Raw genomic sequence first — 14,679 nt, 5'->3', positions numbered from 1 at the left:
GCTATATATAATATATATCCCATACAACCGATCGTTCAGATAGAAAGATTTTTGCCATTTCTCCCTTAATTTCCAATATAAAAACGCTAAACTTGGTGATATTTATTCTAATATATCACAGAAGATTTCTTGAAGAAATCACTTTGATCGGAGCTGTATGTACATACAACCGATCGTTCAGATAGAGATTTTTGGCCATTTATCCCTTAGTTTCCAATATAAAAACGTGAACCTTGGTGATATATATTCTAATATATCATAGAAGATTTCCTGTTAAAATCATTTCGATCGGAGCTATATATAATATATATCCCATACAACCGATCTTTCAGATAAGGGGGTTTTTGCCATTTTTTATTTTATATTTATCTTAAAAATCGTTTAGGTATGTATGTACATCTGTTCACTATATATTTCCTATCTTATATATCCTATTATTTGGAGATTACGAACGGGATAAGATTATTGTTCAGCCCCATTCATGAAAGGTATGAAGTCTTCGGCTGTGCCCGTCCCGTCCTTACTTGTTTTCTTTAAAAATTTCATGCGCCAAGAATTATTTATTAAATAGTGCTCAGCACATTTAAGAGCTTTCGGTGAATTGTGTTGAACACAAAGCTGTGTGTCGTAAAAGCTTTGCAAAATATATTTTTCATATTATCTGAGCTTTACTGCAAAATTAAAATAAAAAAGCTTCCAACTAAAGCATTGCAGAAAAAAGGAGCTTCTGCCTGAAATGACATATGCAAACGAAAAATAAAGTTGAAAGTAACTCGCCACGAGTAGGTGAGGTTGACAATAGGGTTGGAGAAACTATAAATTGCGCTGCTAGCCCCTCGAAAAGGTTGCGCTACATAACCTCTTGAATCCCATACAAAATCTTCTTTTAAAGTCTTGAAAAGCTTTTGACGGGAACTTCATAAAAATTGAGATACAAAGAAATTTTAAGTATAATTTTTGATCAGACATTTATTTGATCAATTTGATAGTTCAGAACCAGTACACCCTTCAAGGTAATTAGTCTTCAACAAACAGTTTCTTCTACCAGAGCTAACATGAAGCCGCTTGTGCATGAAATCTCAACTCAGCGCTAACGAGTCGACACCAAAATTGGACGGAACTGTAAATAACCGCTTCATTACGCTCCGGTTTCAAGTGACAGTAAAAACAACAAAAACCATACCAAAAGAATAAATTTATGAGAAGACCGTATAAAAGCGGCTATGATGATGGTCAACACGTTACGCGCATTAAAAATTACGAAACATTTTTCACATGTATGTGTGTATGGAGGAGTATTTGTACAAGTATCTTTGTGTATGTATGTGTGTTTTGAGTATAGCAATCAGATATAAAAACATTGCTAACAAATGCCGTCAACGAAGCATACAACCAGCAACTTGTGACAGAATGCAATGAAGCAGCAGACAACAAATTGGTCATCTTATGGTTTAAGCGCGGTCAGTTGGACATTTATATTGAGCATATATTATGTGGTTATGTATACGTGTGTTTTTATAGCTAAAAAGGATATGGTGGAAACTAAAAGAAGCTTTTGGCAATCAATGTTATTTGTTTGTATGCAGCACATACAAAGAGCAATGATCACGCGTATGAAGAAAGAAGAAAAATTCAGCTCTCAGTGTTCCTTCCTTTTTGCCATCAGAATGATGTGTGAATACATAGACACAATATCTTGTATGTATGTGTGTGTGTCTCTAAATGTGTGCATGCATGTCCGATTTCTAGACGCCATTAAAACGCAAGACGTGTTCTGTCCAAAAAACGCGTGGAAAACGGGTAATGAATAAAAAGGCATATAGTCCATCAATGTCCGCATTTTTCTCTTTAACAAATGACAGTAGCTTTTTAACGTCTGATGCAATCGCAATTGTAATGTGCGAGCTTGAGGCTGAAAGCTCACATTTTTTTGAAATTTTTTTGGCTTAATTGCTAAATGCTTTGCAAAATATTTATTTTGAAGCAGAAACGAGTTAAATTGTACGAAAAAAAGCCAACCGAAATCAGCAGAACGTCGCGCAGACCATCAAGAGCTATGTAGCACGAAAGCAAGCGCTAGAAAAACCAATTGCTCTTACCATTAGGTAGCAGTCACTGCAAGTGAAAAAGTGTTGAGTATGAGTAATCGTTAGAAAACGTGTAGGTGACCTGCAACAGGCTAATGACCGAAGCAGTACGTGTCTCACGTTCGAAGCTCGCATTTATGAATTTCATTACACAAAAACAAGTTCTTGCAAAAAAGTAGAGGAAGAGGGAAGTGGCCTCTGTAACTTTTTACGGTAATATCATGTCTGAAACTGAAAATGGAAACGGTTCAGTGAAGAGTCTTACGATACAAACAGGTTGAAAACGCTGCACTCCCGTCTGCAGATTGCAAGAAGGGGTAGTGGCATAGCAGGTAGTGGGGGCGGTGTACATCGCAGGGTCGCTACACTGTTTGATCTCGTTTACGACGAAGTACTGAAGCCGTTACTGAATAGTAACGGCGGGGGACTAAGTAGGACAAGATCCTGTGATCTTTTAACAGAGACGATTCAAGATTTACTGTTCTGTAATTTCAGCAACGACGATATGACAGCAGCAAGTTTCGAGCTTGGCTGCGGTGATTTGTGTACCGTCTCAGCAAATATATGGTCTGGCGCTGAAACAAATCAAACGGTATAACTAAAATTCAAAAAGAAGATACGATGTGACCTCCTCCTGCTATCCTGACTGAAATTACGCCGCATCAAGGCGGAGTCGGCCTTATTATTACGCCGATGTGATTTCGGTCCACGTACAAACATGTAATAGAGGAAAGACGCGAATTTTGTTGCGGCCATAAGGGAGGACGTTTCATCGTCCTCGGGAGGACGTCATTTCGGTTAGTAAGGACTGGTAGATCGGATATCTTCAATTGCAGTTGGAAGAATTAATTACGGAATTACGAAGAGGAATGGCCAAGCCGAGCCCCGTGTAAAAACATCGGCGAAAACGTGGAAGGCTTAGGAAAATTCCCGCCCGTTTATCCGAAAAATGTTAGAGGGTCTAATTGATCTATATACATATATGGTACAGGAATCTTTGGGGTTACCGACACCGCCGCAGCTATTGTAACGGCAGATCAACGAAAATTACTCTCCATTAGATTGCAAAGCAAAAAAAGAAGCCGTAAAGCACAAAGAAATTTCCCTGGGTGCTTTGCAATAGGTGATTTTCCCTAGGTGATTTTCCCTATCTTGGTCCATCGGAAAAGCCTTGTTTAGTATGGGGATCGTTGAGGCTCTGCTTGAATTCATAAATATGCCTTTGTGCAATAGCAATGTCACAGCAGAGTGAGAATGAGGCACAATCGAGACGCACGCCCATGCAAGGTGTTATATCTCAGGGTTGAGCTAGTAATTGAGCTTCTGGTGGAACACGGATCTAATATGGTCCACCAAAAAGATATACTAGCAGCCTACCGCATAACTGCTATACGAATAGCATGTGCTTTTCGGACGGTGTCCGACGACGCGATCCATGTTTTATCCAGGAAAATCCCAGTATATCTACTCTCAGTTGAAATGGCCGATCTGTATGGCATTGGAATCAGTCGACCATCTGAAGATGCTAAGAAAAGCGCAAGGTCACGAACAATAGTTAGGTGGTAAGAACGGTGGGAAGATTCGAGAAAAGGGCGCTGGACCTTCATGCTAGTCCGGAATATAGCGGAATGGTACGAGCGAAAACACGGCGAACTAAATTACCACCTCACACAGATATTGACCGGGCACGGCGGCTTCAAGGAATATCTACATAAGCGTGGGATGGAAGGGGATCCTTTTTGTCCAAGCTGTCCCTCCGAATTGGAAAGCGCAGAATATGAAATGTTTCACTGCCCTCGTTTTCACGGCGAAACACTCTCTGTAAACAGAGATTTTGGAGAGAAGCCTTCCATTAGGAATTTAGTTCCACGAATGAGCGGACAAATAGATTGTTGGATTGCTGCGAGCAAGATGGCCTTTATAGTAATGACGAAATTGATGCATGCTGAGAGGGAGCGCAGAGAACGAAGTAGTGGCGACTAAATCGCCTTTCCCCCCCCGTGACGTTATGCCTAACTTCGGTCCCATGGGGTGCGGACACATCAACAGGATCAGCCTGGTTTCATTGGGCCACTTGAGGGTAGTGCACTACCCCAACGTCCAATAAAAAAAGGGTGGTGGAGCTAGAAGCAAGTGACTTCCAAATGGTAGTACTGGCTAAAGGCGCCTCTATCTTTTTCAGGACTATTTATACGCGGTGACTAGGAAGGTGAACACGAGTACATTTTGAAGGGCCGATGTAAAGGATAACCTTTTGAAGGCCTCTTGATGTCTGGTAGCCATTCGGTAGACGTTGAGGACTCTTGAAAAGTGCTAAACGTTAGCCTTATGAGATGGCAGTCAAGCCGAGGCAAGGCGGGCTGTATGGGCTACCGACTTCCTAACTTCTGTAGCTCCAGAATTCTTATCAGCTTAGGATTTATACCAGGCAGGTTAGACTATTATGTGTCGACATCTTCACACTGTGCAAGCTTAAACGCAATCATTTACTCCAGTGAGTACTGGGTAGGGGGCAGTTTAGTGGGGTGGTTTTTATAAGGTGCTCGATGTTTTAGCTGACCAATCGCTGCAGAGTCTTAAAGGCGAAAGTTTAAAAATGCTATTGATGGAACACTATCCAGCGCCGCAGCGTTCAAAGAATTGGACATGTACTAGGATAGCAAAACGAGGGTGGTCTGGGTAGGCCTAACCTTGCTTGAAATTGTTTTGGAGTTTTGACGACAGGGTACCGGGACATAGCATTACAGTGAGCAACTTTTACGAGGAGCTCTTGCCCGCATGAGTACATATAAGCGGGTCATAGAAAGCTGCAGTAAATTGAGTTGTCTGCTGGCTACATATGTCTGCCCCTGTACATATGGGCCTCAATTTAGATAGGAAACGCTGGTCTGACACTACCTTTTCAAGGATAACGAGATCTTTCAAGGTTCACCCATCAATAATGATTGAACACAATGGGAGTACCTGCGGTAAGTCTTAATGTGCTGCGGTTGTACGGAGGGTGATGAGGCGGAGTTATTGAATCAAATAAGCCATGGCTGTCCAGCTTTTATTGAGCGAACGTAATCGTCAAGAATTACCAAGATGCTTTTTTCTGGGTCGAGGTCGGATATATTCTTGCTCGTTGCTAGGCATGCTTTCTCCAAGTTACAAAAGCTCTCGTCATCGCTATCTCCTGGGGTATCACAGCGGACCTTCATACTTTTCAAGTAAACTTCATCTGCCGGTGTACCAACTACTCAGCAAAACCTACCCTAATCCAATCACATAGTTCGGCATCTGTCTGAATCATTCATATTACGACTAGATCAGCGGATGGAAATGTCAATCGTTGTAGGAGAAGTCGCAACAAATCACAACAAAGCAAAACGAGAAACAAAGAAGACCTATAGAAAGAAATTAAAGTGAGCTATCCGCAATAAAAAACAGTAAATATTCACAACAACAAACATTTGAACTGGCAACACTATCAAGCCAACAAATAAACACACATAAACATATATATATACATTCTTATTTCTTGAGCAAAGGCGCAAAATGTTTGTGCAAAGGTGAAAACTCTCTTGGCAGCAAAGTGATCTCGACTCAGTGATAATGAAAGATGGAAACGGAAATTGTGTATTGTTTCGCGGTAAAGATGACACACAGATTTAAAGCGTCGAATGCACAGAACCAGATACACACACAATCATGTATATCTCATCACACACACATGCACGCTATGTGGTTGTTTGTTTTTCAATTTGTTTGCCGCTTCAATTTATTTGTTTGCATGCCGCAATTGTTTACTTTTGCCATTTTCTATTAGTAGTTAGTAATATGTATGCGAGCATTAGTGTGTGTGTGTGTATGTGTGAGCTTGTTAATGTACGCTCAGTTGCCAACAGCATTTCACATGATTCGCTGTCATTGCGGCTTCAACTGTCAACAATATTTTTATCGTCGATTTCTTGTTTTTCCTGCCAACTAAACTTGGCTTGATTTTAGGTGTTGGAGTGCCAATTGCTCATTAGACGCATTGTCACCTAATATAACTTTCTTTTATTTTATGTGTTTTTCATTACTTTTCTAAACATTTACGCTTAAGATAATGATGCGCTGAAAATGAAATGCTATGTATTTGCAGTAATTTCTGTTTTGGAAATTTTCGTTGCATACTTTTGGGACACGCTTTCTTAAATTGCGCTCGTTGGGAAAATTATATGGTAATTTTGCGACTATTAAGTAATTCACAAACTAAATCGTAATGACTTCATAAAAATGTTTTAAATTTATCTTTCAGTGCTTTTGAAATTTTTTTTTTTCATATTCTTAGGAGCAGGTGAGCCAAATTATGCCCATTAGAAAGTGTTACGGTGATACTGAGTATACTAAGGATTCCAATTCTAGCTTTTAATGAGTTTCTATAATATTTTTGTAGATTTGCTTTCTTTATTTGGTACAGTTAAAGGAATGTGTCTTTTACGTAGTTGCCAGCCTCCATAACTTGCGTTTAAATCGTTCAGATGGCAAGAAGGAAAGTCGCGTACCAGTTACTTGTGAAATTTATGTGTAAACAATTTTCCATAGCGTTCGATAACGACTGGTATATTGGTCGTGCCGGAAATCGTTAGCTCGTTTACTACCGACACCATAATCTTTTACCGTAGTTATAATCGTGATGGTAACCGTAAAAGTTACTCATATTACTAATTTTTAGCATAATAGTGCCGAGTCTGCAATATTTACTGTAACACTAGCGAATCAAAACACAGCGGCTACGCTGGCTAGAACATGGTATGCTAATGAAAGATGTCGCTCCGGCTAGTATAGAAAGTATTTTTATCGGAAACCAGGACCAGGTGGAAAACGATTTAAACTCCCTTGGTGTAGCCGATTTGCGTCAGTCAACCCAACGAGGAAGCGATTGCGCCACTTGTTGGACGGCCACGACCGTTTATAAACAAATTAGAAGTTATAGCAAAACCTGGGCAATCAGGCATGTGCTGTTCCAATGATTCCGCCTCATTATCCTCTATGCAGCTGCAGCAATAGGGGTTTCCTAGTACGTTGAGAGGTACCGCATGAACTCCAATTGAAGCCCGTTAAAACCCCAGTCATCATTAATAAATTAGCCATTGCGAACTCAATAATTTCAGGGGACCGCTTAATATCCATTTCTGGCCAAAAGGATCTTGCTCACTGCAAGTAGTAGAGCAGACCACTACCCATGCGCCCTAGGAGGTCCGCGTGACAGCTGCCAGTTATATGTCCAGAAACACATTACTCACATTAAAATGGTTCGACGTAACCGCAGTCGAGGTCAGGCATTCCCATTCAGGCTTGACTAACGGAGAAAATATTGGATTCTCTAACCGTGGTAGCACTGGGCAGCATCCCATCCACCACATCCTTAGTTGTGGCAACCTTATCTTAGAAGACGCTGCAGTGATCAGGCAACTCAAACTTGCGCCTTACATCGAGCTCCTGACAAAAAACCCCTCGTCTAGCCTTCCCGTCTAACTATGACCTATCTTTTTTTGACCCACCGCCACATATTAATTACGCTCCGCACTGCTCTCTCGAGGGTATACCCGTTCTGAATCTTGCACAGGGAGAATTTGTTAGCGTATAATAGATTGTCTTTTCTGGGGTGAAGTAAGGGTTGGTAAGAATGCTGGAATATGAGAAAGACCACTTCGGGAACCCAGATCAATGACCGGGCAGCAGCCACCTAGCCATATCTTCCATATTTGCTATCCAGGGCAGTATCTTTTCCAGCATAGTTCCCAGATATTTAGCCCAATCAGAAAGGGCCAACGATATACTGTAAACGAGAATTTTGTGCCGTCTCCTAAAAAGAATAAGCTCCGATAGTCCTATAAAATATCGTAAATAGTCACTAAAAGGGCAACTAATGGGTCTAGTTAGGTTTGGAAACAAAAAAGCAACCTCGGCGCGAGCCCTGCCAACATATAAACGGCTTCATTCGATACGTAATGCTCTCCTCTTTTCAACAAGCGCGGCCACGAATGAGAGCATCAATTTCTTAGAACTACAGTTCGCTAACATTTTTACGAATGGCATCAAGCTATCACAGTAAATCTCAGCGATAGGCTCGAAGAAATCATGGTTACTGACTGACTGTGACGGCATCTGACACTCGTTTCCAATCACACGAATAATGAAGTAACCGACATAATTACAGCTTTTGCCACAGGTACAATTAGCTGAAATAATATGACGCAATGAGCCTGTGATTTGCGCTGCGACTGGATGTCACAGTAAACTGCTACATAGACAGCTATACAAACGCCATAGGTCACAGCACACAGCTGCCACAACAGGGATTTTTGAATTTGTGATTAGTGCAGCTGTCTAATGCTAGATGTCATACTTAGCTGCGAGTTTCATCAAGGAATCACGGGTATATTAATTCCCAGCTAATTTTTCTGCAAGGAAGAGCTGTGTTTAGGTCTGTGGTTGCGATTATTGCTTATCGTGATTGTGGACTGTGATTTAAGTAGGTCATATGCAGGCACAGCCAAGGAAAAAGATCGCAGTGACTGGAAAGGCACGTTTTTCTCAAATCACGGTGCCCGTTTATTCTAATGGCCACGAACCTTCGAACAAGGGGAGATTTAGTCAAAGCGCCGGCTACATAGTTAAGTCAAGCTGGCCACGTTTTAAATTATTTTTTCTTAGTTCACACATGTGACATTCACTGGCATATATGGGCATCTAATCTGCTCTCCCTGCTTCCAAGAGGTTGGGCTGGGCGTATCTTATTTGCCGATACAAAACGAGGAAAAATTCTCAGTTAAGAACGCGAAACGCGCCTAAAATCTGCATGACAGTTACATGCGCCAAATTTCGCCAAGCAAACAAGCAAGAGAAAATTACCACAAAACAAAATTGTCAAATGAATCAGTATTCAATAAAAGCACAAATCAATTAGCTGTTCACTGTTTGCAATCAAAATTTATGTGTTTACAAAGCATTTGCAAAGAAAAATTATTTAGCTTATTAAATGCATACCTTTAGGGGCTACACTGAACGAAAAATACTGGTAAAATCAACCGAAAAACGGGTCAATTCAACCGAAATTTCTGTCAATTTTTATCCATCGCAACAAGATGTTGAATCAACTGCGCACGAATTGTTGATTCGTAATTGACCGTTTTGGTAATCAAATGAACGAAAAAAGGTGTTGCGACAGTTTTGTACGAAAGTACCTATGTTGCCAAATACATACGTAAATATGTGAATACATAATACGCATGCTTGCTACATGTACATACACATATACGCACTTACGAACCGCACTTCAATTGTGCGTACATCAAATATGCTGGCACACATTAAACATTATACACTTTATTATTTTGTTTTATTACGCGCACTTTCACCAAATTTTATATTTTATAATTTATTTAATTTTTGGTTTGGAACTTCGCTTTGCAAATAGAAATGAAAATAGTAGTCACAAAACTGATTCTCAATTTTTTCAGTTGCAGCTCAGCACATTCTCAGTTTCTTCTCTCGCATCTAGTTGCCACAATTGATTGTTTCGAACACAGCTTGTAGTATAAATGTTTGACGTAACATTTTAAAAAGAGAGCTTGTAAGTTATCGAAAAGTAAAGAATCAAATCGCAGGAAGGTAATTCACCACTGGAGTAATTTTACATGTAATTCGGCAAGTTTAATTTTCGTAACACTTTAAGTTGAAACGATTTCAAAACAACTCAAACTTTTATGTTGTCGGAAACATCAATATTAAAAAAGGATGTTTTTTATTATGTATTAGATTCGTTCGCGCGAGTGAAAATTCGTAAAAACTTGAACAAAATGTTACTAACTTTGGAAAAATCCTGTTCGTTCAAACTTTTGCAACAAGAGGGCGCAACTTTGCATTTCGCTTGGAGGAGAAGTTGCAAAATTGTGCCCGATAAATAGGTGTCGCGGTATCTCATAATTTTTTGCACGATAAATTCAAAAAAAGAGTTTTTTCGTTTTGTATTGATAACTGAAAAGCTAGTTTTTTGTTGTTTTTCCATTTTGTGTGTTTTTTCGATTTGGTGGTTTTCTTATTTTGGTGTTTTTTTTAACAAGTGGCACCATCGTCATAAGTACAAATTAGAGAGCGCAGTGAGCGTAAAATTCTCTTTGAAATTTGCTCATGTATTGACTGTTGATTGCTGTCGAAATTACCAGTGAGATCAGTTGTGTTAACAGAAAAATCAGTTATATTGATCAGGAATCTGTCAATTTTACAGAATTTTGTTAACTTAATAGCGATAATTTCTCTTCTGTTGAAATTACTACACTAATTTGTTGGCTTGACAAGGAACTCGGTCGAATTAACCGAATTTCACCGAATCTCCGTTAAGTCAAGAACAACAGAACCGATTTGTTGATTTTACTAGCACCATTTCTTTCACTGTAGGCATTAACAAAACTGTGTGCCACAATGCCTTCTTTTATTATTTTGTCACAATGTGCCAATTGAATGCAAATTAACCTTAGCTCGTTTTGTAATTAAGTGCTTATTTGTAGTATATGAAAATGTGTAATTAATTTCGGCTCATATTTAACACTCAACGCGCCTTGCCTCAACGATTACTTAGCGCAAGCATTTGAATAATTCATAACTAATAATGCAATTATAGCAACTCGGCCATAATCGTAATCACATTCATTTAAATATGCATGAATTTGTTATTGTATGCTAGATTAGCGTAATTCGGACTCTATGTAATATAACTTTTTTTTATATATTGCTATGCTATGTATGTAGTATTTGTGTTGGTTTGTATAAGTATTTAAGAGCATACTTACATTAAATTAACCAAAATCGCCAAAGCTGATGTAATCAACATAATCTTAGCATTTACTTCGAAATCACGATTAATCAAACGTTGCACAGCCAACCAAACAAGTATGGCGGTAATTACCCAAATCATTACAACCGAGGCCATGGCACCAATAACTTCAGCACGATACCAACCAAAGGACATGCTGTGGGAAAATAAAAATGAAGTGAAAATTAGTAAATGCTGTTTGGACATTGAGTTGAGCTGTGAATCGGAAAATGAAAGAGAAATAATTAAGGAAATAAAATTTATTGGACAAAACTTATTTTGGGTTTTTATGTTCCTTTAAGTTTTTAAATAAGAATAATGTAGACAACAATAATTCAAATCAGCCTTGCTTCACTCTGCTTATGCTTAGCATCTCCTTAATGTGAGACTTCATTCGCATTCAGTTCTGATTTAAGATACGATTTGTTTTAGCTTAAGATAAGACTTTATCTAGTTTGAGATGGAACTCAATTCACTTTGAGATTTAATACGTTTCGAGATGAAACTTTATTTATTTTAAAGCCACACCTGATTCAGTTTCAGAGAGATGCAGGTGATATCGGATTCACTTTGAGATGAACTTGATCCATATGAAATTACTTTGAATTAAAACTTGAGTAATTTGCGGTTCGACTTGATTCAGTTTGAGTCTAACTTTCTATTGAAATAAGATTTGGTTAAGTTTTCATTCTTTTTGGTGTAAGACTGGATTCATTTTAGACGAGATTCACTTCGAGCTGAACTTCATCAATATTTAATTACGTTGAAGTAAAACTTGAGTCAGTTGCGGCTCGACTTAATTCAGCTTGAGGTGAGCCTAGCTTTATATTGAAATAAGTCTTGGTTAAGGAGTTTTCACTCTTTTTGATTTAAGACTTGATTCATTTGCAGGTGAGACTAGATTCCGCTTGAGGTAATATCTACATCACCTTTAACTAGAGGTTTTGGTCACCATGTATTCTATGTAGGTCACTTTGAGGGTTCTATCACTATATGACTTGTGTCACCTTGTGCCTTGTGTCACCTTGTGACCTTTGTATGTCAATTTGAGGCTTGTATTGCCTTGTGAATTTTATAGGTCACTTTGTGACTTGTGCCACCTGGTAGCTTTCCTCCCCTTGTGACCTTTCCAGGTCACTTTGAGGCTTTTATCACCTTGTGACTTACATATGTCACCTTAATAACTATGTTTTGTGTTTGAGGTTTGTATCACATACAAGTCACCTTCACAATCTTGTCATCTTGTGACTTGTGTCACTTTGAAACATGAGTGATCTGGTGTAAGTGTCCCTTTTTTGAGACTTTTATCACACTCAGATGTCACACAGACACTCTCCTTAGCTTATAGGGTTTGACCCTTGAGACATGTGTCACCTAGTACATTGTATCACTCTAAAAATTGTCTTACCTCGAGAAAGAATCATGGAACTTGAGTTACTTCCAAACTAAGTCATTCCAACGCTTGAAAGCCATACGTCTATACTGGGCTCCCTGCCATAATGTGATGGGATGTACCGGAAAGGACAGTGAGTTGGCTAAGCGGAGTGCAGCACTCGGTGCATCAACGGCAGGCGTTCCAATCCGATTGGGAGAAGTCAAAAGAAGACAGGAGATGCATATGAACCATCAAACAAGAAAAGCGTGGACAGGAGCGCGAAGCTGCAAAATTTCTAAGATCATGTACAATTCCTACGAAGTTAAACTGACAAAGTTGCCTACATCTATAAAGAGCGAAGACTTTAGGCCCGCGAAGGGCATTTTAACTGGACACTTCCTTCTGGCATCACATGCTTATAAGCAGAGCTGGGGAACTTCGATTAGAAGTAGAAATCATTACGATTAGAAAAATAAAATAATCTAATCAATAGTTTTTTTTGATTCTTTAATATTTTAGATTGCTAATTGATTAAATTAGAACTAATCAAAAATCTAATGGCGATTGGCGACGATTAGCATATTTAATCAAAACTAATCAAAAAAAATTCGATTAGATTTCTCGATTAGTTTTGATTAGATCAACTATTTTGAAATATTTTTGTTGTTTTTTTCGTTTAATTCATAAAGTAACAAACTTAAAAGAACTTTTATTCAAAATTTCACTGTAAACATAAATCTTATTAAACAAGTAAGGACGGGATTGTCTTCGGCTCATAGCCCTGGTGATTTCGGTACACTTATTGGGGTCTATATCCATTTTTTCTCATACTAGTTGTAGTATAAAAATTAAAGGCACGTTCTGAAAAAAAAAAAAAAAACATGAGATTCTCGACGCTTTAAATGTTCTGGAACCAAAATAATATTTAGTTTGAAAAATCATATAATATAGATGAAATTACCTTCATCATTGAAATCATAAAAAGAGTTTTCATAGTCCAACTGAGGCACGGCCGTTTCAAAACATGTGGAATCATTTTGGAGGAAAGTGCTTATTACTTTAATCACTCTTTACGAAAAGTGTTTGTTTAACGCGAACTGTCAGGTCAGCTGTCATAACTCAATTTGACTTTGTTTTGCTGGTGGTGTGATGTTCTGTATATTTACATATGTATGTCGCTATGTATATTCAAAATAAAAGTTTCTAATCCGATTACTAATCATTAGGATTACTAGTCATTATTCCCCAGCTATGCTTATAAGTTAGGCTTCGTCAGTAACAGAAGATGTGGAAAGTGCGAGCTGCAGGAAGACACGGTTAAGCACGTTCTGTGTTCCTGTCCTCCACTCGGCAGGTCAAGGCTCCAGCTAGATGGGTCGGCCGAAGTGACATCTATAAAGCTAGTCCCTATACAGCTTCTGGCATTTGCGAAAAGGGCGGAGTTATTCTAAAACGTAAGACCTGGTACGTCTTTGCAGTTTTTCTATTTGGCTGTCAAACAAATGGTGGTAACACTATGGACACATTGAGTCTATGTGGGGTTTTTATTGACCAGCCAATTCAGCCTAACCTACCTAGTGCGGTAACGTAACATAGCATGACACAAGAGAACATTAGCAAAACAGCATAAAGAGACATAAAACAACATAGGACAGCATAAATTATTACACAATATGACATGAAATAACCAAGCATTAGAACACAAGAGCACGGGACTTAACATACCATACGTGGGGCACCAAAATACCATATTACGTAAAACAAAACCACGTTATATAACGCACAATGATAGAACTTTGCCTTACGTAACCAAGCCTGACATAATACCACACAACGTTATTTATTCTAAAACGTAGAAATAACATTAATATACATAGCGCAAAATAATATTAAACAACAAATTTTAGCATAGCACAAGATAACATAGAACAACATAGCATAACATAATATATAATAGCATAACATAAGAGTTTAACATGACGTAGCATAACAATATATAACATAGCATAGCATTACATTACATTACATAACAAAGAATAACAAAACATAACACAACAGACATCACATAACAAATCATACATAACATAACATATGATACACAACATAACGTCACATACCAAACTGTGGTTTAAATTGGCAAACATTCATACTAACGCGCTTCTTATTCATACAAATAGCTAACATAACCATTTTCATACGAAAGGCAGCTGCTCCGCGCTTCTAAATGTATGCACACCAGCTCGCCAAAATTCACAAAAATTACTGCAACTCACCAAAATGCACGAACGAACATTTTTCATTTTCTTTCTTACTATTCGTGGTTACTTCATAAAGAAAAAACTGCGAAAAAAGCAGTTGAAAAGAGAAAACCAAAT

General features: G+C 38.5%; 1 protein-coding gene across 3 annotated transcripts in view; it reads right to left on the bottom strand.

Annotated features, from left to right (window-relative positions):
• The window catches only part of ZnT35C (Zinc transporter 35C), a 252,281-nt gene that overhangs the window by 71,101 nt on the left and 166,501 nt on the right, over nt 1–14,679 (bottom strand). For all 3 annotated transcript variants that reach the window (XM_067764970.1, XM_067764969.1, XM_067764971.1), the window contains one exon: nt 10,907–11,086. In XM_067764970.1, the coding sequence (XP_067621071.1) occupies nt 10,907–11,086 (180 nt within the window). The remainder of the gene's footprint in view (nt 1–10,906; nt 11,087–14,679) is intronic.

Source organism: Eurosta solidaginis, chromosome 2 (assembly GCF_040869045.1).
Source record: "Eurosta solidaginis isolate ZX-2024a chromosome 2, ASM4086904v1, whole genome shotgun sequence".
Lineage (NCBI taxonomy): Eukaryota > Metazoa > Arthropoda > Insecta > Diptera > Tephritidae > Eurosta > Eurosta solidaginis.
This window is presented reverse-complemented; position numbering and strand designations above follow the sequence as displayed.